The sequence below is a fragment of the Budorcas taxicolor genome, chromosome 12 (genome assembly GCF_023091745.1).
Source record: "Budorcas taxicolor isolate Tak-1 chromosome 12, Takin1.1, whole genome shotgun sequence".
Lineage (NCBI taxonomy): Eukaryota > Metazoa > Chordata > Mammalia > Artiodactyla > Bovidae > Budorcas > Budorcas taxicolor.
This window is the reverse complement of record NC_068921.1, coordinates 32,217,276-32,242,843: the sequence shown is the minus strand read 5'-3', so window position 1 is coordinate 32,242,843 and position 25,568 is coordinate 32,217,276. Positions and strand designations below refer to the sequence as shown.

General features: G+C 53.6%; 1 protein-coding gene across 1 annotated transcript; it reads left to right on the top strand.

Moving 5' to 3' along the window:
- Positions 1-13,347: 13,347 nt before the first annotated feature.
- On the top strand, positions 13,348-14,585 carry GSX1 (GS homeobox 1). Its single transcript, XM_052650352.1, has 2 exons — positions 13,348-13,756; positions 14,197-14,585. The coding sequence occupies exons 1-2, from the start codon at positions 13,348-13,350 to the stop codon at positions 14,583-14,585; spliced, it is 798 nt and encodes a 265-aa protein (XP_052506312.1).
- Positions 14,586-25,568: the final 10,983 nt, after the last annotated feature.

The following is a 25,568-nucleotide window of genomic DNA, read 5'->3' as shown; positions in this document are numbered from 1 at the left end:
GCCTTTGGAAAGGACTGACATCAAAGGCTATTGGAAAGGGAGAGACTAGTTAGAGCTCATGGATGTACTGAGTCCACAAACATGTCAGCCTCACAGAGTCCATAAGAAAAGGAAAAACTATCTCAAGGTGAAAAAGGGAAACTCTGCTCTGAAAAGGCGTTGAGAATCAGATTACAGATGGAAAAAGGTAAATCACCCTTCAGAAAACGTTCTTGAAAAATGAGGACTCACCGTTCTGAGAAAAATTTTGTCCTAAATACTGTTTTATTCCTTAGTCCTGACGCTGATTAAAGCAAACACCAGTTAACTGAAAAGAATGAAAGATGGGCATAGAAAAGAAAACACGACGGCTCAGCTCGTAAGAGCCCCGTGCTAAGAAGCGAGAACGAGGCGGGGAGAGAATGGAGCCTGCGGGGACATTCTGCAGAGAGGAAAGGGGGGCTCCAGTGGACGCAGGCTGCAGGGACCCCCAGAAGGCTTGGGAGGGCACTGGACTTCCCGGGGTGGGGTGAGAGGTAAGCTAGTTCAACCAAGCATTGCAAGAAAATGTGTGTCTGGCAGGTTGCAGGGTTTCTGAACCCTCAGGTGGCAAATCGTGAGTCAACCTCACTTAAAAGCCCATCCTATAGAACATGCCATAGTGCACAGGGAGCTCAGCTCAGTGCTCTGTGGGGACCTGGGCGGGTGGGATGCAGGAGGAGGGGGGAGGGAGACCCAGAGGGAGGGGATATGTGCATACGTGCAGCTGAGTCACCTTGTTGTACAGCAGAAACTAACACAACATTGTAAAGCAATTACACTCCGATAACAAAAACCCTGTCTACAGTTCTCACCACCCCTGCTACGGATTGAACGTTTCTGTCCCCCCGAAATTCACACTAACTTCTAATGCAATGGTATTAGGAGGTAGGGCTTCTGGGCCATCGTTAGGTCATGAGAATGAAGACTTCACGGTTGGGTTAACAGCCTAATAAGAAGAGACAGCAGAGAAGGCAATGGCACCCCACTCCAGTACTCTTGCCTGGAAAATCCCATGGACGGAGGAGCCTGGTAGGCTGCAGTCCATGGGGTCGCTAAGAGTTGGACATGACTGAGCGACTTCACTTTCACTTTTCACTTTCATGCATTGGAGAAGGAAATGGCAACCCACTCCAGTGTTCTTGCCTGGAGAATCCCAGGGACGGGGGAGCCTGGTGGGCTGCCGTCTATGGGGTCACACAGAGTCGGACTCGACTGAAGCGACTTAGCAGCAGCAGCAAGAAGAGACAGGGCTTCCCTGGTGGCTCAGCTGGTAAAGAATCTGCCTGCAATGCGGAGACCTGGGTTCAATTCCTGAGTTGGGAAGATCCCCTGGGGAAGGGCATGGCCACCCACTCCAGGATTCTGGCCTGGAGAATTCCCTGGACTGTATAGTCCATGGGGTCACAAAGACCCGGACACAACGGAGTGACAGGAGAGAACCTGCTTTCTCTCTCCTGCTTGACACCATCTGAGGACAGAATGAGAAGACAGCTGTCTGCAAATCAGAAAGAGGACCCTCACCAAGAACCTAACCCTGCTGGCACCCCGACCTCGGACTTCCAGGCTCCAGGGTGTGAGAAAATAAATGTGTGCTGTCTAACCCCATGCAGACTGTGACACCCCGACCACAGTCTCTGAATCAGAGGCACCTCCTCCTTCTCCTTCCTGCGGTCTCAGTACTCGCCTGATCCTCACCCTGCCCCTGTTCCCCACTCCCTCCAGGAAGGATGGCATGTGCATAGGTGGAGCTCCCAGGAAGCTTTGGTTCCTGATGAGAAGCCCGCGGCCACTCTTTGTCTGTCTCCTTCTCCCCACTGCCTGGAACGTGATGAGGTGTGGAGTGCAGCCTTCTGCCTGCCACGGGGGCAAACGTGAACGTGAAAGACAACAGACCACAAATGCTGGGGAGGAAAGATAAGAAAAGCCTAGATTTCCTAAGAGCGTAATTGCACAGCTTCTCCACACATGGTTTTCATGAAAAAAATTACATCCTATGTGTTTAAACCATTGTCAGATTTTTTTTTTTTTTTTTTTTTTTTTGTCCTTTGTATCTGGGAGAATTCCTAAGGGCCCCAGTGCCACCCCTCAGAACCCTGGAGAGCATTCCTTAAGTTATCCAGGTCCTTTGACTCTTTCAGAAAAGTGAAAGTCAGTTACAGAGTCATGTCAGACTCTTTGTGACCCCACAGATTCTAGCCCACCAGGCTCCTCTGTCCATGGGATTCTCCAGGCAAGAATACTGGAGTGGGTTGCCATTCCATCTTCCCGACCCAGGGATAGAACCCAGGTCTCCTGCACTGCAGGCAGATTCTTTACCATCTGAGCCACTCAGAGATGGAGGCCTAAGGAAGACTGTCTTGCTTATGACAGTCTGTTCAGTCCCAGTGGGGATTGAGCAGGGCTGACAAGACATTCAGACATTCTCTGAAACAGAATCTCAGGACTCTAAGAGCACCTCCTGTATTTTACAGGAAGATTCACGAGGTGATTCATGGCATCTGTGTCTGGGAACGGTATTGTTTGGATAAATAAAACTGCCCTACACAGAGCCCCCAAACTAGACTTTTCTTGTCTTAAAGAGTCTGGAGAGTGATGGAGACATACTCTGTCTCCCAGGGAATCCTGTACCTGGCAGTACCTTTTGAAACATCACTCCTCAAACAAACAAGACCCCCATGCCTGGGCCACGACACAGTCCTCCAGGACTCTGCCTGAGCAGACACAGAGTTGCGGATGGCATGCCAGGAGCCTGCTGGCCTGGGCTTTGCACCCAAGGGGACAGTGGCCCCAGTGTTGCAAACTCAACGTAGCAAACCCAGACCTGCCTTGTTATCTGGAGAGGGTGGATGGGGGCCTGAATGAATGAGCTTCCTGCCTCTGGGGACCACATTCATCATTCATCCATGGCCACATCCGTGCCTCCTCCTGTGGAAAATTCAGATCTGGTGCAGATCTTAGTAAGTCCAAACGTAAACCTATTCTTTGAGATCTTTTCCCCAATAGATAATTTTTAAACTGTTTCAGACAAGAAAGAAAAAGCCTAGTGTTTGGGTCACAGCCTCCAACATTATTTACAGACTCTCAGATGGATTTTTGTGTCTATCTATCCCACTTCACACTTAAAAAATAAGCAGCCCTCCCCACCCCCATCTCGCAAACCTTGGTTAACTCCAGCTTGTGTCCGTCTATGCATGGATGTCTAGGAGGGATACATTTCTGCCACGTCGACACAGTTACATCTCTAGCCCTTATTTTTAACCCAGCCCCATTTCAGAATCAATTTCTATGGAGAGAGAGTACCTGAACATTTAAATCCATCAAAAAGGAGTAAATGAGCATTTCAGATGCATCTATCAAGAGGCAATGCCCCTTCTCTCCATCATTGTGGGGCTTTGTCAGTCTCCCGTCAGATGAATGTCCGGGTAAGTGTTTATTAATCATGCCCGAGCGCTGATGGGCCTGAACGCTCTGCGGCTCGACGCCTCTGACACGTACAAAGTATGCGGTTGGGTTTCTTCTATCTGTCTCGATCACAGTTGCTTACTTTGTTAAAGTTAATTTCCACTCATTTCTGGCTTTGATGGGAAGATTCCTTTATCAATTCAATTCATGTGTGTTGTCTGCAATCAAAGCAATATTGTCTGCTAATGCAAGTCCGGCCTGTGCTCTCTCTCTTCATTTTATGCTAACGCCTGTCTTCCGCTGGTCCTGCACCGGACAGCGCCGGGAAGACACTCTCTCCCTGCCCTTCCGAAGCAGGCGGCAGCAAGGACTGGACCAGCAGCCATCTCCTCCTTCCCAGCTTGGAGAAATGATCAACTACTCCTCTCCCCAGGAATTATCCAGGTTGCAAACCAAGTCAGAGGGGGGACTTCCCCGGTGGCCCACTGGTTAAGACTCCGAGCTTCCAATACAGGGGGCCTGGGTTCGATCCCTGGTCAGGGAACTAGATCCCACATGCTGCAACTAAGACTCAGCACAGCCAAACAAATTTAAGAAAAGAAAAGAAAAACAAGTCAGTGGGAACAAGAAGGTAATGAGAGACATGGAATGGCAATTTGGTATTCCTACCACCAACCATAAGACCAGTCTTACCCTGAAGCCCAACACTCTTTACACACCAGGCCCCTCAACAAGCTCTCCCTCAACTGTCCCTCCAGCCTCATAAACTCATTATGTCCCCAACATATACTCTTGTGCATCGTCTCATACTGTCCTTTCCAACTCCTCTCTCTTCCCCATCTCATCCATCCCTGTGCAGCCCATGCATCCAAGTCTTGACAGCTTCCCTGGTGACTCAGATGGTAAAGCACCTGCCTGCCATGCAGGAGACCCGGATTTGATCCCTGGGTTGGGAAAATCTCCTGGAGGAGGACATGGCAACCCACTCCAGTGTTCTTGCCTGGGAAATCCCATGGACAGAGGAGCCTGGCGGGCTGCAGTCTGTGGGGTCGTCAAAAGCGGGACACGACTGAGTGACACTTTTACTTTCAGTCTAAGTCCTGTCTTTCCTGAAGGACAAAGTCAAGCCTCCCCTCCTCAGAGATACGCTTCCTCCTGGCCCCAGGCTGCAAGAACTCTTCTCTGAATGCTTCCAGAAGTAAAACTCACTGGGACTACACTGGCACACACCACCTTGTGCTGTGTGAGGCTGGTACACAGAGGAGTGAGCGGAACCAGGCGGTGGAGTCAGGCAGACCCAAGCCTGAATCTGCTGCAAGTAAGACTTGAAAAATATATTTTTTAAAAAAAGAAGAAGTGGTATCTTCTTGCCATCCCAGAAGAGAACCAGCTAGCCTTAGCACTAAGGCTCCTGCTGGTAGTAACTGCCCCATGATATTGGCCTCCACTTAATAGCTAGAGAAGGAAAAGAAAGTGACTCTTCTTAGGGATTCAGTTTGTTCACAACTCTACATTGTTAGCTAGAAAAAGGACTTCTCTCCGAGGTCCTGGGACTACCCAGAGCAGATCCACGAGTCAACAGTTCTCCGTGGAGTCTAACTTTAATTTTCTTCCTTTTTTTAACAAGGCATTAGCCTGGTGCTCCAAAATGACACAGAGATCTGTATAGTTACAATTACTCAAGTAGCAATGCCAGACACAATGTTCTCTGTGGGAATTAAGAACCAGAGTTCTGGAACTTCCCTGGTGGTCCAGCGGCTAAGACTCTGTTCTCCCAATGCAGGGGACCCAGGTCAGGGGATCAAGCCACAGGCCAAGATGAAGACTGAAGCACCTGTGTGCCACAACCAAGGACCAGTGAAGCCAAATAAGTGACTTTAATTTTTTAAAAAACCTCATCTTCCCATGACCATATCTTTCAGCAGACCCCTGTCTTTCCCTATATCCACCTCTATTCCTAAACACAATGCCTCCACTTGTACAGGATTCCACTCCCTTTCGCCTTTTCAGAGTCTGAGCTCTTGAGGTTCCCTCTTTCTCTCTTACAACATTAATTTCTAAATATTATATATATATAAAGAATTAAGGCCCTGGAGGATCAGGAACACTAGCCAAATGGTGAGCACCATATCCGTTGGGATTGTACATGACTGCAAGACCGCAGGGCTCCAGAACCCACTGGTGGACTGGCGCAGAAATACCCAGCTCCCTACCAGCGTAAGGACATTGCTATGAAAACTCCAGAGCAGCTCCTGCAAGACTCAAGGTCTCCTGGTAGGCCTGCCGTCCTCCCGCCCCTTCCTCTCTTCCAAAACGTAATAAAGGCACAGTCAGCATTCATCACCTGCTCACTGTGCCTCTGAGAAACCGTGCGCCAAGTACTTCACTGAACAAAACAAGAGCTTGGCAGTGTTAGTCGGGAGTGGGGTTTGGGGTGATGGTCATAGAAGCCCCCAGACCTTCTCAGTTGATCTACTCTGCATGATACACCACAGAATGTCATACCAGCTGTAAACAAGCCCTCGGCTCTTTCCCTTCCAGTGGCTTATCTTTGCTGTCCTGCTGTTTCTGAGCCAAAGGCTTTCAAAGGCTTGGGGGAGGAGATGTGTCCCGGGTTTGCTCTGGTGAAAATAGGGGAGGAGGAGAGGGTGTGGAGACACCTGAGCAAAGGAGGGCTCCACCGTCACCGGGTTTATTGCTTTATGCTGCCACCTGGCTGATCATTGAGTCGGGAGCTCCCCTAGGCAGAGAAAGGAAGGCATACAGGACAGGAAATGCTTACACTGCGAGGTCTCAAAACCAAGTTTCCTGCTGGAAATCTGACTTCAGGCCACAGACCAGTCCATCCTTGTGACTCAAGAGTCACTGTCATCCATTAGGGGAAAACAGCGATTTATTCTAAAGGCTGTGCTTAAAGGTAAGGAATTCACTCATCCATGGAAAACTATTTGAGGTGAGACTGGTTCTGCTTGTTCCAAACCCTCCAAGTTTTCTTTAAATCTACAAACACTTCCTATTGAAGTCCTCAGTAAGAGGTGCCACATTCACCCTCTAGGTCCCTGAGTAGGATAATACCCTCATCCCGCAGAAATCATCTTTGCTTCCATCGATCTCAAGGGGGAAGAGAAAAGGAAAAGGTTTACAGTGAGTTACTCAGACTAGACAATCCATGCCAAGAGAGGGCCTCACTGAACACTCCTGCAGCCTGTCGCTCTGGAAAGAAACAGCACGTGGTGGGCATCAGGGTAGGTGCCAGCTAACAGACTGGCCTGTGGGCACTGGTAAGGCAACCCTTGACGGCCGTCCAGAAAAGTCATATGGGAGAGGGAGCCCAGAGGCCCCACAAGATTCAAATAGAACGGCTGATACTTTTTTTTTTTAACAGAGGATTGCATTACTTTTTAATAACTTTATTTATCTTTTGGCTGTGCAGGCTCTTCATTGCTTCATGGGCTCTCCTCTAGTTGCGGTAAGCAGGGGCTGCTCTCTAGCTGCGGCGTGTAGGCTTCCCACGGCGGTGGCTTCTCTTGTGGAGCATGGACTCTAGGGCACAGGCTCAATAGTCAGGGAGCACAGGTTTAGTTGTTCCGCAGCACGTGGAATCTTACTGGGCCAGGGATTGAACCCGTGTCCTCTGCATTGGTAGGTGGATTCTTCACCACTGAGCCACCGGGGAAGCCGAGAAGCTCTGGTTCTTGGTATGAATTGCCTTCATCTGCACCCACTAACCAGAAAAGCTGATAGCATTCAAGATACGCGTGCATCATCTTTAATCCCTACAAGGAAGGTGAGGGGTCATTCTCACTTTATTTATAAGAAAGCTAAAGCTCCGAGAGCTTCTGAAACCTTGCAGTGCTCATCGAGATGCAGCTGTGGTTTGTGTGTGCTCAGTGGCTCGGTCGTGTCTGGCTCTTTGGGACCCCCATGGACCACAGCCCGCCAGGGTCCTCTGTCCATGGGATTCGCCAGGCAAGGATGCTGGAGTGGGTTGCCATGCCTTTCTCCAGGGGATCTTCGCGACTCTGGGAACCTGAGTTTCTTGCATCTCTTGCATTGGCAGGTGGGTTCTTTACCACTAGCACTACCTGTGGTGCACTGAACAGGGGCCAAGAAAGAACAGCCCCTTTATGGCCATTAGCACCCACATCAAACATTTACTCAACATATCAGCAGCAGGAGAGGGGATGCCAGAGGACGAGATGGTTGGATGGCATCACTGACTCAATGGACATGAGTTTGAGTAACCTCCAGGAACTGATGATGGACAGGGAGGCCTGACGTGCTGTGGTCCACGGGGTTGCAAAGAGCTGGACACGACTGAGCGACTAAACTGAACAACATATCTAACATGCCATGTACTGTGACAAAGGTTGGTGATACCTATATAAGTAAGTCTTTATCCCTGCCCTGACAGCTTTATAATCTAGCTGGGGGAAAAACAAAAAACAAAACAGGAGGACATCACAGCTGCTTTGACGTGATTCCCATTGATTCCTTATTTGGGCTTGATTCTTATTATCTGGCTGGATCAGGGCTTAGGGACCATATTGTGCTGTGCTTAGTCGCTCAGTCGTGTCTGACTCTTTGCAACCCCATGAGCCGCCAGGCTCCTCTGTCCATGGGATTTCCCAGGCAAGAATACTGGAATGGGTTGCTGTGCCCTGCTGCAAGGGATCTTCCCAACCCAGGGACCGCACTCAGGTCTCCTACATCTCCTGCATTACAGATGGATCCTTTACTGCCTGAGCCACCAGGGTAGCCAAGGGACCATATTAATTATGATTAAATACAGCCAGATGTAATAAAAAATTCAATAGTTTAAAAGATAAACATCTTTCACTTACAACCAAAAAAGTAGATAAAGCGGCTCCTGGATCCTCAAAGACTCTGGTTCTTGCCATCTTTCTGCTCCATTATTCCCAGCATGAAGCTCTATCTTCAGGATTATTTTCTGGTTTAAGATGGATGCAAAACTTCCCTGACTTTGAAAGAGCCTTTCTCCACTTGTCTCTTAAATATGGGTGTTCCTAGGAATACATCTACAATTGCGTTTCTTCTCTGTACCTGCCCACCCCCAAGCTCATCCATCCTAACACTAAGGCTACCATTTTTGTCTACGTTAGTCCCAGATCTCTCTTTCCATCGCTGATCTCTCTGCTCAGCCTTAGACTCACATTTTCACCATGGGACATCAGCAGAAGACTCTGAGGTTATGGATGAAAATGCAACATGTCCAAATCTGACATCAGGTTGCAGCTTCATGAGCAAAAATGGGCCCTGCTCTGACGGTCCTGGTCTCTGCCTGTGGCATCACCACCCTCCCATCCCCTCAGACCAAGCGATGTGTATGACTCCCTCTCTCATGCCCTTTCAACACACACACACACACACACACACACACACACACACACACACACCCCTAACTGATCTTATCCATTCCCTTCTCTCACATGTTTCCCCTTTCTGACCCTCCTGCCTCCACCCCTGCCCAGGTGGTCATTATCCATCACTTGAACTGATATAATTTTCTCCTTGTGCGTTTTCCCTACCTCCATTCATTGGATAGTTCCATAAACATTCATTTGCAAGCTGACTCTGGCTTTTTTCTGTCCCCATCAACAGGACCTACTGCTTCTGCCAGTTACGTCTCAAGTTCAGATCTGACTCTGTTACTATCCTTGCTTAACGCTTTCCACGTAGGATCAGGTACAGAGCTCTTACAGTGACCCTTCGTGGCCTGGCCTGCACTCCCCAACCACATCCAGGTCCAGGCACCTCTCCCCACCCCTGCGGTGGGTGGACACCACTGCTGCCTCCCACGTGCACTCATCACTCCCTAGGAGGCCTGGCGCCCTCGGTCCCCTCAGCTCCACTGAGCGGGTTGCTCTCCCAGAGTGGTCTGAGTTACCACCAGCCTGGTCAAGCGAGCAGCCTCTCCCTCCCATAACAATGAGAATCCCCCCTCCACAGAAAGCACAGACGAGGTTGCTGGTAATTCCAGAGCATACACTGCATCACTCTCTTTCTGACCAGTCTTTTCTCCGATATATCACGGAACGACAACCCTAGGCTTGAGCTACCAAAGTTTCATCCAGCTTCTCAGAGCAGGACAACAGAGCTGCCTGGAAGGGAACCATCCTGCCTCTCTGAAGGCCATCTTGCCTACAGACTCGCCTTTCGCTCAACAAGCACACAGACTTCCAGTCCTGTTTGAGCCCTGTGGAGGGTGTGGTGGCTGGGAGAGGGTCAGCAGTCCCTGCAGGTCAGTTACCCTGGCCACACTCCTAAGTGTCCAGGGTACTAAACAGGCAAACCAGCATATCTTCTTCCCCAAGCCACCTCCCAAGCCAGGCCACTTTCTTTCCTTTTTTTATGCAGGAAATATATGCTGAACACCTACCACGTGTCAGGAACAACTGTTCTGAGTTGGGATACAGTACAGCAATGCACAAGATAGACAAACAGCCAGTCCTCAGTGGAGCAGACATGTGGGGGTGGGGCAGGGGCAGGGGCAGGGAGCAGAAAATCGAATGCCTCAGTGACACAGTGGCAAGGTGTTTATAGAGCAAGCAACACTGTGGGGGGCGCTGGAGAAGAGGGGAAGTATTTTTAAGCAGGGTCCTTGGCCTTCCCAAGAAGGAAAATGACATTTGAAGAAATTTGTGAATAAAATAAGGTAACAAGAGCGTGCCCCACTCCACCCCACTCCACCCACCCCTCGAAATCTGTGCAGTTTTTGCTGCAAATAGCTTGAAATTACATTTCCAGGAGAAAGATGGTGTGTTCTCTATATCAACAGGAAAGAAGGCATTCTGAAAGTAAAAGAAAAGACCAACATGGCAGAAATGATTCCATGTTGAATTGTCCCTAATGGACACTTGAAAACCCGCTGGGGGGCCCGAGTAGGGCGCACAGGTGAGAGGCTCCCTGGGGCCCCTCTCCCTGGCTATCAGGCTAATCCCGCCACCTCTTCCCATCCCCACCCCACCCTGCTGAAGGCAGCTCAGGGTGCCTGGAAGGGGATAGCGTACAGCCGCCAGCCTACACCCAGGGAGCGAGGGACCCCGGACCCCGCCGGGCTCTAAAGGCAGAGACGGGAAGCCAGGCGAGGACACAGGCCTCAGGGGCTGGCCGAAGGGCACTGGGCACCCTTGCTGGGCCGCACTCAGCTCCCTGAGGCCGGCGTCCCTCCGTTCTTGACCAGCCCTCGGGGCCGGCCTTCTCCGGGGGCACAGAACTCTTTTTCCTGACATTACCCAACTCCTGGGGTGCAGCCAGTGGCCCAGGACCGAAAAGGAGGGAGTCCCCTTTCCAGCCCACAACCTGCCCAGTTTAGGGATGGGGGATTAAGTATGCGCTCTTTCCAGGCTTCCCAAAAACACTCCTCTCAAGGATGCTATTCTGCTTGGGCCTGGCTCTCTCCCGCGCCGAGTTGCACAACAAACCATTTAAACATTTCAGCACAAAACCCAATCCATTGTGGGCTGCACATTAAAAAGTGTTATTCGCTTTGAAGTTTTTGTCTAATGGCTCTAAACTGAAAGAAAATGTTTTCCTATTACTTAATTCAATCATAGCGGAGAGACTTGGTAAAAAGCCCACGGATTCTGCCCCAAAGTGTGACAGAGTTCTCTTTGTGTTTGCTTATCCTCTGCTGTCACACACTTTAATTCGCCTCTCTTTATCTGGCATTCAAAACTTTCTTCAATGACATTCAATAAGGTCCAGAGGCTGGAGGGAAAAAAAAACTGGTTATTCCCCCCCACACCCCCAGATATTCTTTCCCAGTAGCTTTGGCCTTGCTCACATTCAGGGGCTCTTAACCCCTTCCTCCCCGGGCGTGGGCTACAGTCCCTGGAGAGAGCTCCTCATTGACCCTTTGCAGGCTCCCAGCTGCCCCTTTCAGGCTTCCAGGTCCTGCCTGCACCCTGCACCTCTCCCACCCACCTCTGCCCAGAAGGGAGGCCCTCTCCCAGCTCTAGTACCCCTCTGGGCCCAGTCTTCGAGGTCCTGGCCAGCCCAAATTTTCCAGGGAGCAATTAGAACTGGCATTAAGCTGTACTGATGCACCCTGGCTTGTCCGCCAACACCTCTCCCACTCACATAGTAGGAGCCTTGAGGAAGAGACCTTGGAGTTGAGGGACGCCGCTGGCCCCCCAGGCTGATAGATCCATCAAGGAAGCTCCGAGTCCTTACTCTTCCTGCTAGGGGACAGGCCCTCCATCCCGATTATTTCTCCCCCGCCCCTCTCTCTTTTATGGAATCTGTTATTTCTCCTCAAATAAACTATCTTTGCTTTTTGATCAGCTATCATCTGCTGCTGTTGCTACTGCAGAGATGTCTCGGATGATGAAAAGCCGTGCGAAGACTTCCATTCGGGGCCCTTATTTCATGCACTGATTCCCTGTCCGGAAAGCTTCTCTCTCCATGTCTCGCAATTCCTTTCAGGGCTCAGAGCAGGTAACTGCAGCAACTCGGTTCCAATAAAATCGAAAGTAAACGTCTTCCTTGAAAAGTCTCAGGCTGTACGTTCGAAAAATGTATGCTAATATCCCATTGTATGGGAAAAGCTCCTGCTTGGAGCCCAGAGGACGATTTTAGAAGCCGAAGCTGTGTATACTACGCCAGGCGTTTCAAGTTGTTTAACCATTGTGTGACCAGAAAGAAGAGACTGATGCAGGTGACAGGAGCAGGTCTTGGGGAGAGAGAAAGTCTGGTAGAGCATGGCCAGAGTCAGCAGAAGCTGGGCACAGAGCTGCCCCTGGAGCCGCTGCCCCTCTAGGGCTAACCCCCGGGAAGGCAACGACTTCCCAGCGCACCCGCGGGTCTGTTGGGGCACGGGCCAGCGGAAAGAGAGCCCACACGCTCCACTTCTGGTGCTGTGTAAGATCTAGGTCTTTGCCGGCCAGGCTTTCCTCCCATTCCCTGTCTCTGTCTGTGATTCCCCGTCTCTGTCTGTGATTCCCTGTCTCTGTCTGTGATTCTCCGTGGCTGGTTTCCTCTTTACAGCCACGATCGCCTCCTGAACGAACACTAAGGCGCTACGGGCAGCATCAAAGTTAAGAGAATTTGAGAAACGTAGAGAAAAGAGGGACAGCGATGCGGCTAGTGCTGGAGAGCAAATACCGAGTCCTTCTGTCTGCCCAGCAACGCCACCCCTGCAGGAGCCCTGCTCCTGCTTCCCGTACCCAGAGAGGGGAAGGAATTCCACAGGTGGAAATAGTGGCCGGCCACGGGGACGCTCGCGGGGTGCACAACTGAGCTGATTAAACCCAGTGGAGGCAGCCTGATCTTGGGGAAGGCGGAGGGGGGGGGGGCGGCGAGGGAGAAAGGATAGCAGAACGGGGACTCGGACCGAGTCCCCCAGAAAACATGGGAGTGTGCGCCCATGGGGAGATCTGTGGAAGCGAGGGTGCAAAATCAGTAAGATAAACGGGCCGATCGCCAATGCAAAGTCAAAGGAGAGTAAGGAATAAAGAGAAAGAAAAGAATATTAAATCGCAGGAGAATGAGAAAATAAGCCCGCAAGAGGGAGAGGAGGGGGCGAGGGCGCCTGTTACCGCGTGGGTGGGGCTGACAATAATAGACTACATTATGCAGTTCATTTAGTTAACAAGTGAAATAATGAGGAAGCGTGCAGAGTGAATGCCAAGAGAAAAGGCACAAAAACCCTATTGAGAGGCCCCGGCCGCTCCTGGCGTAGCCCATCACATGGCAATAGTCCTATTTAAGCGGCGCCGCTGGCGCCTTTCAGCACCACTAGTGCTGGCCAGCACCCCGCGCTCTCTGGGCGGCGCCTCCAGCCGCGGCCTCCCCGGAACGGGCAGCTGCGCGCGGCCGCGGCCCGGGCGAGCGCGCGGGCAGCCCCGGGGTCCGCGGGGCGCCGGGAGCAGGCCGGCGGCGGGGCGGCCGCGCGCCGGGGCCATGCCGCGCTCCTTCCTGGTGGACTCGCTGGTGCTGCGCGAGGCCGGCGAGAAGAAGGCGCCGGAGGGCAGCCCGCCGCCGCTCTTCCCCTACGCGGTGCCGCCGCCGCACGCCCTGCACGGCCTCTCCCCGGGCGCCTGCCACGCGCGCAAGGCTGGGCTGCTGTGCGTGTGCCCGCTCTGCGTCACCGCCTCCCAGCTGCACGGGCCCCCCGGGCCGCCCGCGCTGCCCCTGCTCAAGGCGTCCTTCCCGCCTTTCGGCTCGCAATACTGCCATGCGCCCCTGGGCCGCCAGCACTCGGCCGTGTCGCCCGGGGTCGCTCACAGCCCCGCCGCCGCCGCCGCCGCCGCGCTCTACCAGACCTCGTACTCCCTCCCCGACCCCAGGCAATTCCACTGCATCTCCGTGGGTAAGCCGCGCGGGGGGGCAGGGAGGGGACAGACCAAAGCTGGCCAGGCGGGGATAGGGGATGAGGACCCTGGGCTCCTGGGGGTGATCATGTCGGGCCTCTGAGGGGGACACTCTGGGTGGCGTGCTGCTGGAGAGCTGGGACTGGACCCTGGCAGGGAGGGAGAAGCAGGAAGTCCCGATCCTGGCGGAGACTTCCAGGAGGGAGCGAGGGCTGGGGCGCAGGACGTTCCATGGAGTGCGGGGCCCGGTGACTGGTGGAGTACCAGGGTCCCTGGGCTTGACGAGGAGGCCGACCGCTATTAGCTGCCGTGCATTGTGTTGGGGTGAAGGGGTGGGAGAGAGACCAGAATCCCGGGATTCTGACGGCCGCCCACAGGAGGATGGGGCCCCCGGCGCCGAGGTCTGATGGCTTGCGTCTCTGCGCCCCACCCTCTCCAGACAGCAGCTCGAACCCGATGCCCAGCAGCAAGAGGATGCGTACGGCGTTCACCAGCACGCAGCTGCTAGAGCTGGAGCGCGAGTTCGCCGCCAACATGTACCTGTCCCGCCTGCGCCGCATCGAGATCGCGACCTACCTGAATCTGTCGGAGAAGCAGGTGAAGATCTGGTTCCAGAACCGCCGAGTGAAGCACAAGAAGGAGGGCAAGGGCAGCAACCACCGCGGCGGCAGCGGGGGCGGCGGGGGCGCGGGAGCGGGCGAGGGCGCACCGCAGGGCTGCAAGTGTGCGTCGCTCTCCTCCGCTAAATGCTCCGAGGACGACGATGAAGTGCCCATGTCTCCGTCCTCCTCGGGGAAGGATGACCGCGACCTCACGGTCACTCCCTAGGCGCACGCCTCCCCAGGGAGCCCACCCCAGACACTCCCCGCGCGTGGCTCCAAGACTGGTCCTCGGACACGGCACTGTTTCCCAGGCACCCACTGCCTAAGGCGGTCGCGCACTGAGGTAGCGCGACTTTGCAGGGGTCTTCCGTCCTGGGAAGCGTCAAGAGCTTGGCTGACCTGACCTTGGTGTCCCCATCCCAGGGCCCGCGGTTATCCAAAGCGGACTCCCAGCTATGAACACACCGCAAGCGCGCGAATCTTTCTCTGCCCGGCGACACAGCGGCCCGGCCCAGCCCAGCGCCTTGCCGGCGGCCGGCGCCTCCTCGCCCGCCAGCTCCGGACTGGCTCAGGCTTCCTCGCTTCCTCGGCTCTTCTCCACCCTGGGCCAAGCTCGGCCTTTCACCTCTAGGGTGCCCATTCACTCCTCCCTCTTTTTTTTGTCTTTCCCTCCCCACCTCTTTGCTACGGTGATTAATCCACTCCCCCCAACAGCCACACACACTTAGGAACTCCTGGATTTTGGTGTTTTTCTTTTCCTTTCTCCTCCCCTCCCCGCAGAGCCCCTTTGAAGTTCATCGTTCGTTTGTCGCCCCCCCATCCGACCCTTCTGTGCCCATGGCTCTTCTCCCACGAGAGAAACTGCCTGTCGGGAAGCCGGTTCACTTTGTCTTGGAGTCGCTCTGCGTTTCCCCGAGTCCCACTGTCTGCCTCTGAGGACACTCATCTCCCATACCCCAGCCCTGCCCCGGCCTAGCTTGTCATTGTAAGGTCTCTGTAATGCCAGAAGATATTTATTTATTTATTTATGTAAAAATTTTAAATAAACTTTTTTTTTCTTAGAAATCCACATAGCTCTGGATCCCAAGCCAGGTTGGGGCTTCCTGCTGGGGCCGGTGGGGGCTGGGTGGTGGAGTCCGGCTCCATCTCTCACCTTGCTGCTCACCAGCCCCTCTCTACACCCTCAGCACCCTCACACACAACCCCCACCCCGACTTCAACTTCTGTGCCCACTGGCCGGGTGCGCTCCCTGGTCTCAGTCTGGTTCCGGCAAGGTACACCCCCGCATTAGAGAGCCCAGTCCCAAGGGAAGAAAGGGCTCTGCCCGCCCTGTGCCTTTCGTCCTGACCCCTGGAACGCCCCCATCCCGCCTAGGGTTGGGCCCCACCTCCAGGCCAGCCGGTCGGTGTGCCTGTTCCCACCGCCATCCCCAAGGTCAGGGAGTCGGTGAACTTAGTCCTCTGCTGAGCTCGGATTGATAACTTATCAATCTTTTTTTAAAAAATCTGTCTTACTTGTTAGGGGCAAATTCCCAGCGAAATGGTGCGACCTCCTCTTGGAAAGGTCCTCATGCTTTGCAAATTTCCTTAGCGTGGGCCCTCCTCCCAAGCCGCGGTTTCGGAAGACCCAAAGGATCCTGCGCCCGGGTTCCCGCGCGGGGCCCAGCGTAGCGGGTGCAGATGGCTCCAAGACCTTACATTCTCATCTATTCTTAACAACCCCACAGCCCCCGACGACTTAGAATCCACACCCCAGCCCTCCTGTGGAGATAAGCTGGGGTTTTACGCATTCCACGGAGGAAGAGACTCTGGAGGTTCGCGGGTTCCTCTGCGCGCACAGCACGTGGCCACCGGAGCCAGGTGTTTCTGTTCAGGAAATCGCAAACGGGAAACAGCGGATCCGGATTCTCATGACCCGCTCCCCCACCCCCACCCCCACCAAACCCCAACCCCGCCCGATCCTGGAAGCCTGGGTCACTTCTTTTCCTGACAGAAATCTCTCCGCCACACACCCCCACACGCACAGCCTGGAGAGAGCCGGACTCCGCGTACTTAAGCAAACACAGGCGTCCCTTTCGGAGAAAGGCGCTAGTGTGCTCAGCACAGTTGCGGGTCATTTCTAAAACCTTCGCGCTTTTCCTTTCAGATAAAGCACATGCGGGGCTCACTCTCCAGGTCTCCTAGAGCAGAGGTGGCTGCGATCTGGCTCCCCACAGAGAGGCCACTCCAGGTTCCTCCTGCAGCCGATGCCTGGATGGTGTCCCAGGCAGAGGAAAGTCTGTCCCGTGCGCCCTCTGGCACCCTCCCCCCTGCCCCCCGTATCCCCATCTGTCTGAACCCCAGTCTCACTGAAGACTGGTTCTCCGCCCTCTCAGGAGGAGCCAGCACAAGCCGAACCCAAGATGTTTTATGGCAGACCGTGAACAAAATAGCAACTAACGTTACAATCCATGCTTCCGACGCTCTCCGAGTTTTGCACGGCTGACCGGCTGATCTGAGAGCCCTTGGATAGTAAAGTTTCGATCCCTTAGCTCCAGTGCAACACACCAGTCTGTCTGCCTTGAAACTCCGGGACCCGGCAGCAGGAGGGCCCCCAGGCCCCGGTCCACCGTGGATCCGGAGGGCTCGCTTTGGGCCAGCCCCTTCCCTGGGTCATGGGACGGGGCGGGGAGGGTGCACCTGAGACCGGCTCTCCGTTGGCACACCCCTGGACCAGGACTGATGTAGGAGATGGGTGGGCGAAGGGCCTGGGGGATGGGGTTGGCGTGGGGAGGTGCGTTGCTGAGAGAGACGGCAATGGAGCTTGGAGAGCCCTGAAGAAGCTGGATCGCTCGCCCGCCCCCGCCGCCCGCCGCCCGCCTCAAGCTACCCCCACCCCTTCAGTGTTCGATCCACGCAGGGGTTCCTCCTGTCCCCGCTGCTCTCAGAAGCCGCCCATCCAGGGCTGCGCGCCGGGGCCGCACGGCTACAGCTCTCACCGGAGGGCGAGCGCGCCTTCCTTCCTCTCGGCTTTCTCTACCCAGGACTCCATTTCCCCGTCCTGCTCCCAGAAAATCGGCTTTTTCGCTTTCTGGGAATAAATGCAGCCTCCTTGTGGCGGTGCCAGCGGTGACCAAGGCGGACAGGGGCGCAGCGCGGGAGAGCGCGGACAGGGCTGCGGCGGCGAGCGGGGGCCGCTACCGGCTTCTTAGTCCAACGTGCTCTTAGTGTCCAACCCTCCTCACCCTGCGGTCTCTGCCGGCCTCGGTCCAGACCGACTCTGCTGCCTGGGTTGGGGCGCCAAGGCACCGCGCGCCTACGGACACGGAGCTTCTTACCTGGGAAGCCAGGATCCAGCCCCGTTAACCACCACTCTATTTTCAGCTGTAATTTGGGATAGCAAGGCAAATTGTGAAATTAAAATCAAACTGAGTTATCGGGATGAAATTTCCTGGAAATTATCATCGAGTGTGAGTAATCCACATACGGACCCCTGGTTTATTTCGGGGACAGTACCTTCCTTTTCTCTGTGGTTTAGTGACTAGGAGTCTGGACACCAAAATCCAAGTGATCGACTTTGCAGATGGTCAGTTGGGTGATCTCGGGCAAGCCACTGGTTCTTCCTAGGCCTCCGTTTCGTCACCCGTAAATGGGGATTTTCTTTGCAGGGTTATCATGCACTGTTACAGGACTGAATTCACCTAAAATACTAAGCACGAGCGAGGTCTGCCAAGTTTCAATAAATGTTGACTAATCTTGCTGTGGTTGTCACTTTTCCTGCCTATAGCTGTGCCTGGGGCATGCTGAGTTATTTACCGAATGCTGGAAAATGACCACTCTCACACAGGCTGCCACTCAAACCTAACACTGAGAGGCTGGAGAACACACACAAATACAAATGTTTCCAGGACTCCTTCGTCAGTCTGTCGTTCAGAGAACCAGTAATGGCCAGGAACTGCCCAGGCGCTGAGACTCACCGAAGTTCAGATGGGAACTCTCCACCTGCATTTACACCAGTTTCTCAATTTCCCACTACTGACACTTTGGGCTAAAATATTCTCTCTGTGGGGACCATCCTGTGCACTGTGGGATGTTTCAGAGCATCTCTGGCCTCACTAGATGCTAGAAGCACCCTTCTCCCTGTGGTGACAACCAACAGTGTCTCCAGACACTGTTCCCAGATGCCCCGTGGGGGAACATTTCTCTTCTGAGACCCAGTCTTCAGGTTGAGAAGCACTGATTTAGACTTGTGTCTTTTCTGCTGACGTTAGCTAGTCTGCAGCGGCCAGCATTTGGTAGCCTAGCTCCAACCACTTCTCTCCTTCCCTTCATGCATCCCTCAGGAAATAGTTGAACCTTCTCCACTGGGGGCTCTGGACTCTGCACTCAGGAGGGGCTTGAGAGGACCAAGAGGAAAGAGAAGGTGGTGGGGTGTGGGGGGAGAGACCACAGGTGCCTGGGAGCAGGCTGGCCAGCCCTGGACGTCTGGCTTGAAAGCATGGATCCTTCTGGAGGCGTGCTGGGTGAGCGGAGTGGAAGGGCCAGTAGGCCTTTCCAAGAACCCGCTATCCTGTGGTCCTGTGACCTGTGGACAGCTGGGCTCCCTCTTCAGTCATGTCCATGGGTACCCACAGGACCACACTTCGGGGGAAAGATATCAGGAGCCCGGGAGGAATCCCCCTCTGTCAAGGACACACACTGACCACCACCACCACCAAGGTGGTTCTTCTGGGTCACAAACCGTGTCTGTTTTGCCAGTGTCTGCAAGTCTGAAGCTAGAAAGCAATTCTTTTTTACCAGGTCTCCCGTACCTGGTTCAACACAAGGACCCCTGAGAGTAGTGTCCACTGAGCACATCATTCACTTTTTCTGAGAAAAGGCTCTGGAAGGGCAAAGAGCAGGAAGTCCCTGGGGACAACTAAGAGCAAAAAAGGAGGGCAGAGGTCAGGGGAATGGGTCCCAAAAGTCTCCCTGGCATGGATCAGGGTTGCCTGGGCCATGGGCCCTGAGACTGGGCTCTGGGGGTGAGTAAAGTGCTGTCGGACAATTCAGAAGCAGACTCACCCACAAAGTGAGGAAGGGGCTGATTCCAGTGGGGCAGTAACCCCACCCCACCCCAGGGTCTCCCCAGTCTTGTATGTGGTGATCACAGGTGGACTTCTAGTTGTTGTCATAGTCACGCAGTTGTGTCCAACTCTGCGACCCCATGGACTGCAGCACGCCAGGCCTCCTGGTCCCTCACTATCTCCTAGAGTTTGTCCAAGTTCATGTCTGCTGAATCGGTGATGCCATCCAACCATCTCATCCTCTGCTGCCCTCTTCTCCTTTTCCTTCTTGCCTTTGATCTTACCCAGCATCAGGTCTTTTCCAATAGTGACATCCTAATAAAGTGTGAGTGTGCATGTGTGTGTGTGTGTGTGTGTGTGTGTGTGTGTGTGTGTGTGTGTTGGAGATGCTGAAATGAAAGGAAGGTAAAGAAACGTGGAGAACCAGGTCACCCTGAAGTTGGACACCCAGCTTCAGGGCATCCTGTCACAATGAACCCAAGCCCTGGTGCTCCTATGGTAGAACTCTCCCTAGAAATGACCAAGACACCCCAGGTCTTGGCACCTCACAGCCTGGTGTCCAGCCTCCATCTGTGAGCGAACTTTCCTTCCCAGCTCAGGAGGAAGTGCCGCCCAAGGCATCTGTTTCAGGCAAGAGTGGGTGAGGGGATAGAGAAGCTGTGGTACATATATATGAGGGAATACTACTAAGCCACGAAAAGGAGTGCATTTGAGTCCATTCTAATGAGGTGGATGAACCTAGAGCCTATCATACAGAGTGAAGTAAGTCAGAAAGAGGAAAACAAATATTGTATGTTAACACATATACATGGAATCTAGAAAGATTGTCCTGATGAACCTGTTCACAGAGCAGCAATGGAGACACAGACATAGTCAACAGACTTCTGGGCAAGGTCGGGGGAGAGGGGGAGATGAACGGAGAGCGCAGCATGGATGTGCGTACACTAACATACGTAACAGAACAGACAGCCAGTGGGAATTTGCTGTGTGACTCAGGGTTCTGTCACAACCTAAAGAGGTGGGAATGTGTGGGAGGTGGGAGGGAGGTTCAAGAGGGAGGGGACATATGTACACCAATGGCTAAGTCATGTTGCTATATGGCAGAAACCAAACCAGTATTGTAGAGCAATCATCAATCAATGAAAAATAAATAAATATAATTTTAAACAATAGAGTGGGTGAGAAAGGTGCCACCACAGTCAGGGGACTGGACACGAGTTCAGGGCACAGCTCAGGGGCCCTGCAGTGAGGAGCTTCCCTTGCTGGTCTCACTGGACCCCAGGCTTTTGCATCAGGAGAGGAAGGGGCCACTTCCACAAGCTCCCTGTCCCCGGCGAGGGCCAGAGAGAAGCAGAGGTCTGCTGCCTCGACGCCCCAATGCTGAGCATGTCTCGAGTGGCTCTGTTATGGGCTGAATTGTGCTGCCCCACACTCTCCGTGAGCAGGCTGACACCTTAACCCTCAGAATGCAAGCGAGCTTGGAGATGGGGGTCTTTGAAGAGGTGATTACGGTTAGATGAACTTGTAAATGTGGGGCCCCAATCTGAGATAAGAGGTGTCCCCTTACAAAGAGGACGAGGCAGAGGACAGCCACGCAGAATGACAAGCCTGTGAAGACATGTGTGTTTGCTAAGTCGCTTCCGTCATGTCCGACTCTTACAACACCATGGACTGTAGCCTGCCGAACTCCTCTGTCCACGGGATTCTCTAGGCAAGAATACTGGAGTGGGTTGCCATTTCCTTCTCCAGGGGATCTTCCTGACCCAGGGGTCAAAACTGCGTCTCTTGCAGCTCCTGCTTTGGCAGGCGGATTCTTTACCACTGAGCCACCGGGGAAGCCCCAGGAGGGGAAAGCAAATGGAGGAGAGAGGCCTCGGGAGAAACTGACCCTGCCAACACCTTGATCCAAGACCTCCGGCAGCCATAATGGAGAGAAGATAAACTTCTGTTGTGAAGCCATGCAGTCTGTGTGCGGCATTTGGTACGCCAACCCTAGGAGACTAAGACAACCTCTGATTCAGGTGAGAGCTCTCCAGACTCATCCCCACCCCCGCCACGAAAGCAAGGATATAAGAAGAGTGGGATGCCAAGGGCACTGTGCTGGGAGTCAGGCCCCTCGGACACCTGAGGTCCACACCCACTTATGCCACCAACTTTGCACAGATCATGATATTTCTGGATCTCAGCCTCCTTTTCTCTCAAGTCAGGGGGTACCAGTGACATCAGTGGGGTTTTCCTTTTCTTTGTCTGACCAGGACTGTTTCCCTTCTTTCTTCTTTTTACTCTAAATATTTATTTACTTATTTATTTAATTTTGGCTACATTGTGTCTTGGTTGCGGCACATGGAATTTTCACTGCAGTGCAGGGGCTTCTCTCTAGTTGCCACGAGAGGGCCTAGTTACCCTGCTGCACGACGGACCTTAGCGCCCTGACCAGGGATCGAACCTGCATCCCCTGCATTAACCACTGGACCACCAGGGAAGTCCCCCTCCCACACTTTCTAATAAACATCGGGATATTGTCAAATGTGAATTATGGGGGCAAAAAGGAGGCCCCCATTGAGGTAGACATTCACACACTGAAAGACTTCCCCATAGCCAGGCACCCATGTTCCACAACAGAACCCAGCGAGGACCAGATATTTACTGCTGGGCGTAGGACCTGGACCCCACATCTTCCCCAGAAGTCTGAATTTGGAGGGGAGTGACTCAGAGATGGATGTTTCAGCTAGAGATTATTTCCCATGACTGTGAAGCTAAGAGCCTCTGAGTGATGGCAGATGAACTATGACAGTGGTGGAACGAACTGTCCAGCGAGCCCCAGAGGCCACGTCCACTCAGACTGCCTGGTGGAGAGACCTTGGCTGTCTCTTCCCTCCCTTCCTGCCTGGTTTCCCGGCCATTTCACCAGTTTGCCCATTGATTCTGTGAACTACCAGATGGCTTCTCATTCAACACCTTTTCTGCTTAGGTAGTGGGAAATGGTTTCTGTTGTCTGCAGCTGAGATCTCTGAGTGATTCAGGAATCCATGCCACGTCAGAGCTGTTTAAATCCCGCACAGGACCGTGACCAGGCCTGGGACAAGCGTGACTATTCCGTCCCTGGAACAGAGTCAGTCTCTGTGACCAGCACTGCTGCACGTAGGGGTCCCTGGACCAGGGCTTTTAGGCTGGTGTCCATGCGTCCCCCTTGAAGGCAATGGGGCAGTTAGACCTGTGTGGATGGTTTCAGAGTTCAACGTCCAGGTGTGAGGGCACGAGTCGCAGCTGGTGCATGAGCTGGCCCCACCCTGGAGCGCCGCTGGGCTTCCTGCGGGGGCGGCAGGGAAGCCATGCTCAGGTGTGCACGGGGACTCAGGACACAACTTCTCCATCCATCCCACCTGGCCAGGCCCTCTGAGGTGGCTGTCCCCGTTGGACACACTCATTGAACTTCTCAGTCTGTGGGGTACTTTGCTCCTACCAGGGAAGAATCTACCGGCTCTCTAAGATGCTCCATGCTAGTTAAGAACGTCCTGGGACTTCTCCGGTGGTCCAGCAGTTAAGACTTCTCGCTCCCAATGCAGGGGACTCGGGTTTGATCCTTGGTCCAGGAACTAGATACCTCACGCTGCAGCTAAGACCCAGCACAGCCAAATAAATAAAGGTACTTTTTTTTTAATGTTGTAGAGGCACTCAATAACTCTACTCATCACAGGCCTTTTTATCATGTGTATCAGAAACTGATTTCAAGCTACTTTAGGCTAAAAGGTGTCTTGTTGGTTCACCGAACCAATTAAGTTCCTGGAGAGTGCAGTTGTCCTCAGGGGCTCCAGAGACGTGACAACCCGAGGAGACAGCTCACCCCCTCCCCTGCCCTTGGCTTTGCTCCTCTCTGGCCACGAGGTTCCCGCCTTTCCTGCTGTGGAGGTTCTGTCCTTGCAGGTGGGAGTGTGGGGCTGGGAGCAGGCAAAATGTGGCAATGGACACAGCCAGCTCCAGGCTCACCTCATCCCAGCTGAACCACACTTCTCCTGCTCCCATGGTGGTGGCCAGAGGGGCGGCAGGGGTTGTCCAAGGTGGCAACCCTAGAGGTGACCATCCTAACCACAGGGCAGCTCTGCTCGGACCACGTGTCAATCCCGTGGCTGTGGGCAGGGATGGCGTCAGGTGGATTCTATGGCAAGAGTAGGGAATTGGGGCTCGTTGACATTGTCTGTTGAGGTAAACAGCCTGGTTCCCTATTTCACACAACTAGGGACTCTCAGACAACACGGCCTCCCTCACCTACCCAGTCCGAGGGCCAAGCCTAGTGCCTGCAGAAGTGATTTCAAAAATACAACAGACCACTTTAAAAAGTTACCTTGGGCACAAAATCTAACTTTTTCCTACACAATACATTCCCATTTGGCTTTCCTAAGGGACTTTTACATTGCTTTCCACCAGGGACAGGAAGGCAGAAGGGTGTCCTGTTCCACTCTCCAAGCCCAGCCCCACTCCTGAGAGCTTGCAGGATTACCAGCTCCCATCGCTTTTGCTTTTTACTGTTACACTCTCAACACTGGAAAACTGCACGTACTTATGTGTGTTTCTGTCACCCATGCGGCGATGCCCAGTGCCACGAGAGGGATGTCTTCATGGGAGACAGAATGCAAAGGGATTCTGGCTGTGAGAAAGCCATCCAGTTAAACACTCTCTGATCCTGGCTCCCTCTCTGCTGGGCTCTCACAGCCTCTGATCTATCTCTGCCATGCGATTTCTCTTCATAACCTTGGCCCAGCACACCAAACCTAATATGACACACGCTGGGTAACCGCAACCCCCCTGGCCCACCAGCATCTTTTAATTAAAATGTTAATTAAATATCAACCCCACTTCAGCCCAGAAAGAAGGGTTTAAACTCTAAAAGGATTCTGAAATTCTTTCATCAACTTAAGGCATTTTGGGGATACGGTTTGTATGAAAGATGCTTCAGAAAATGAAGTTGTCATGTATTGTACGTATAAATAAACCTTTCAGCTCCCTGGCAGAACCCAAGCTCAGTGGGGCTGGAAAAGCATTCTGGGTATTGGCATGCAAATGAGCGTGTCAACAGCAGTTACGGGGCACCTCGGAGCGGTAAACAAGCCGATTGTCATGGGAAATGTAGTCGGCGCTGCTCTGTTTGAAACTGTTTTGCAAATCCCTTGTTTGGTTAGAGTTCTGAACGTCGAGTTTGTGAACTCAATAATACAGCTTAATACCAAATTCCCAGTCACACCGTCTTTAGACGCCCGACAGCGCCGTGCACACCATAAAGGGCCGCACAAGCCGGCGTGCCCAATCAGACTTGGAATGCACACATGGAAGGCCGAAGGGAGACGTCAGACGCCATTGGAATAGGACCAGCATGAAGACGGGTGGGTGCATGGACCCCTTGATCAGCAATTGGGGGGCTGGGTGTGAATGGTGTGCCAACCCTCCACCCCTGGCTGCACCATGCCTTGGCCCAGGCTCACCTTCTCAGAGCTGTTTCTTCTCCCATTCCGACCGGCCAACTCCTTCCTCAACCTCCTCTGGGAAGCCTCCTAGGCCTTCCGGGCGGCGGGACCAGACTGTCCATCTCAGGAAGGGTCCATCTCATTCATTTAATGAATGCATCAGTGCGTTTTCCCTGCTGGGCCTGGCTGCCCCCGCCCCCCACCGCTGTGGCTCCCAACCTAAGTGGTGCTCCTCGAGGCCAGATGCTGGGTCTGACCCCTCGGAGTCCTGGTTCCGTGCCCCTGCTGCTGCAACCCAGCCTCTGCACCTCCCTGCTGGCCTCCTGCTCGCCGGGGGAAGGGCTCTGCTCCCCATCCAACCCCCTGCCCATTGTTCCTTCCAAACCCACGCCGAGGCTTTTGTCAGTGACCTCAGAACCCATTTCTCTGAAGAGCCCCTTGTCTGGGAGGCCAGCCCTAAAGACGCCTTCGCTGGAAAAGGACATCAGCCCCCCAACAGTCACCCCAGAGCCTGTGATCTCAGGAGCAGGCACATGTGGTGGAGAGTGGGCAGCCCACAGGGAGAGCAGCTGCCTCGTGAACCGCCCACTGACTGTGGAGACGTGCCCCGAGGCACCACGAGAGAACTAGGCCGTGCTGCCCTTGTGGGGTACAGGTTTGGTCGTGGAGCCAAAACTGTCCTACACGGTCTCGTTCAGAAACAACT

Bases quoted from the DNA above. Each gene is read 5' to 3' on its own strand.
- GSX1 (XM_052650352.1), top strand. From the start codon at position 13,348: ATGCCGCGCTCCTTCCTGGTGGACTCGCTGGTGCTGCGCGAGGCCGGC. The intron at 13,757-14,196 runs GTAAGCCGCGCG...CACCCTCTCCAG, and splicing joins ATTCCACTGCATCTCCGTGG to ACAGCAGCTCGAACCCGATG.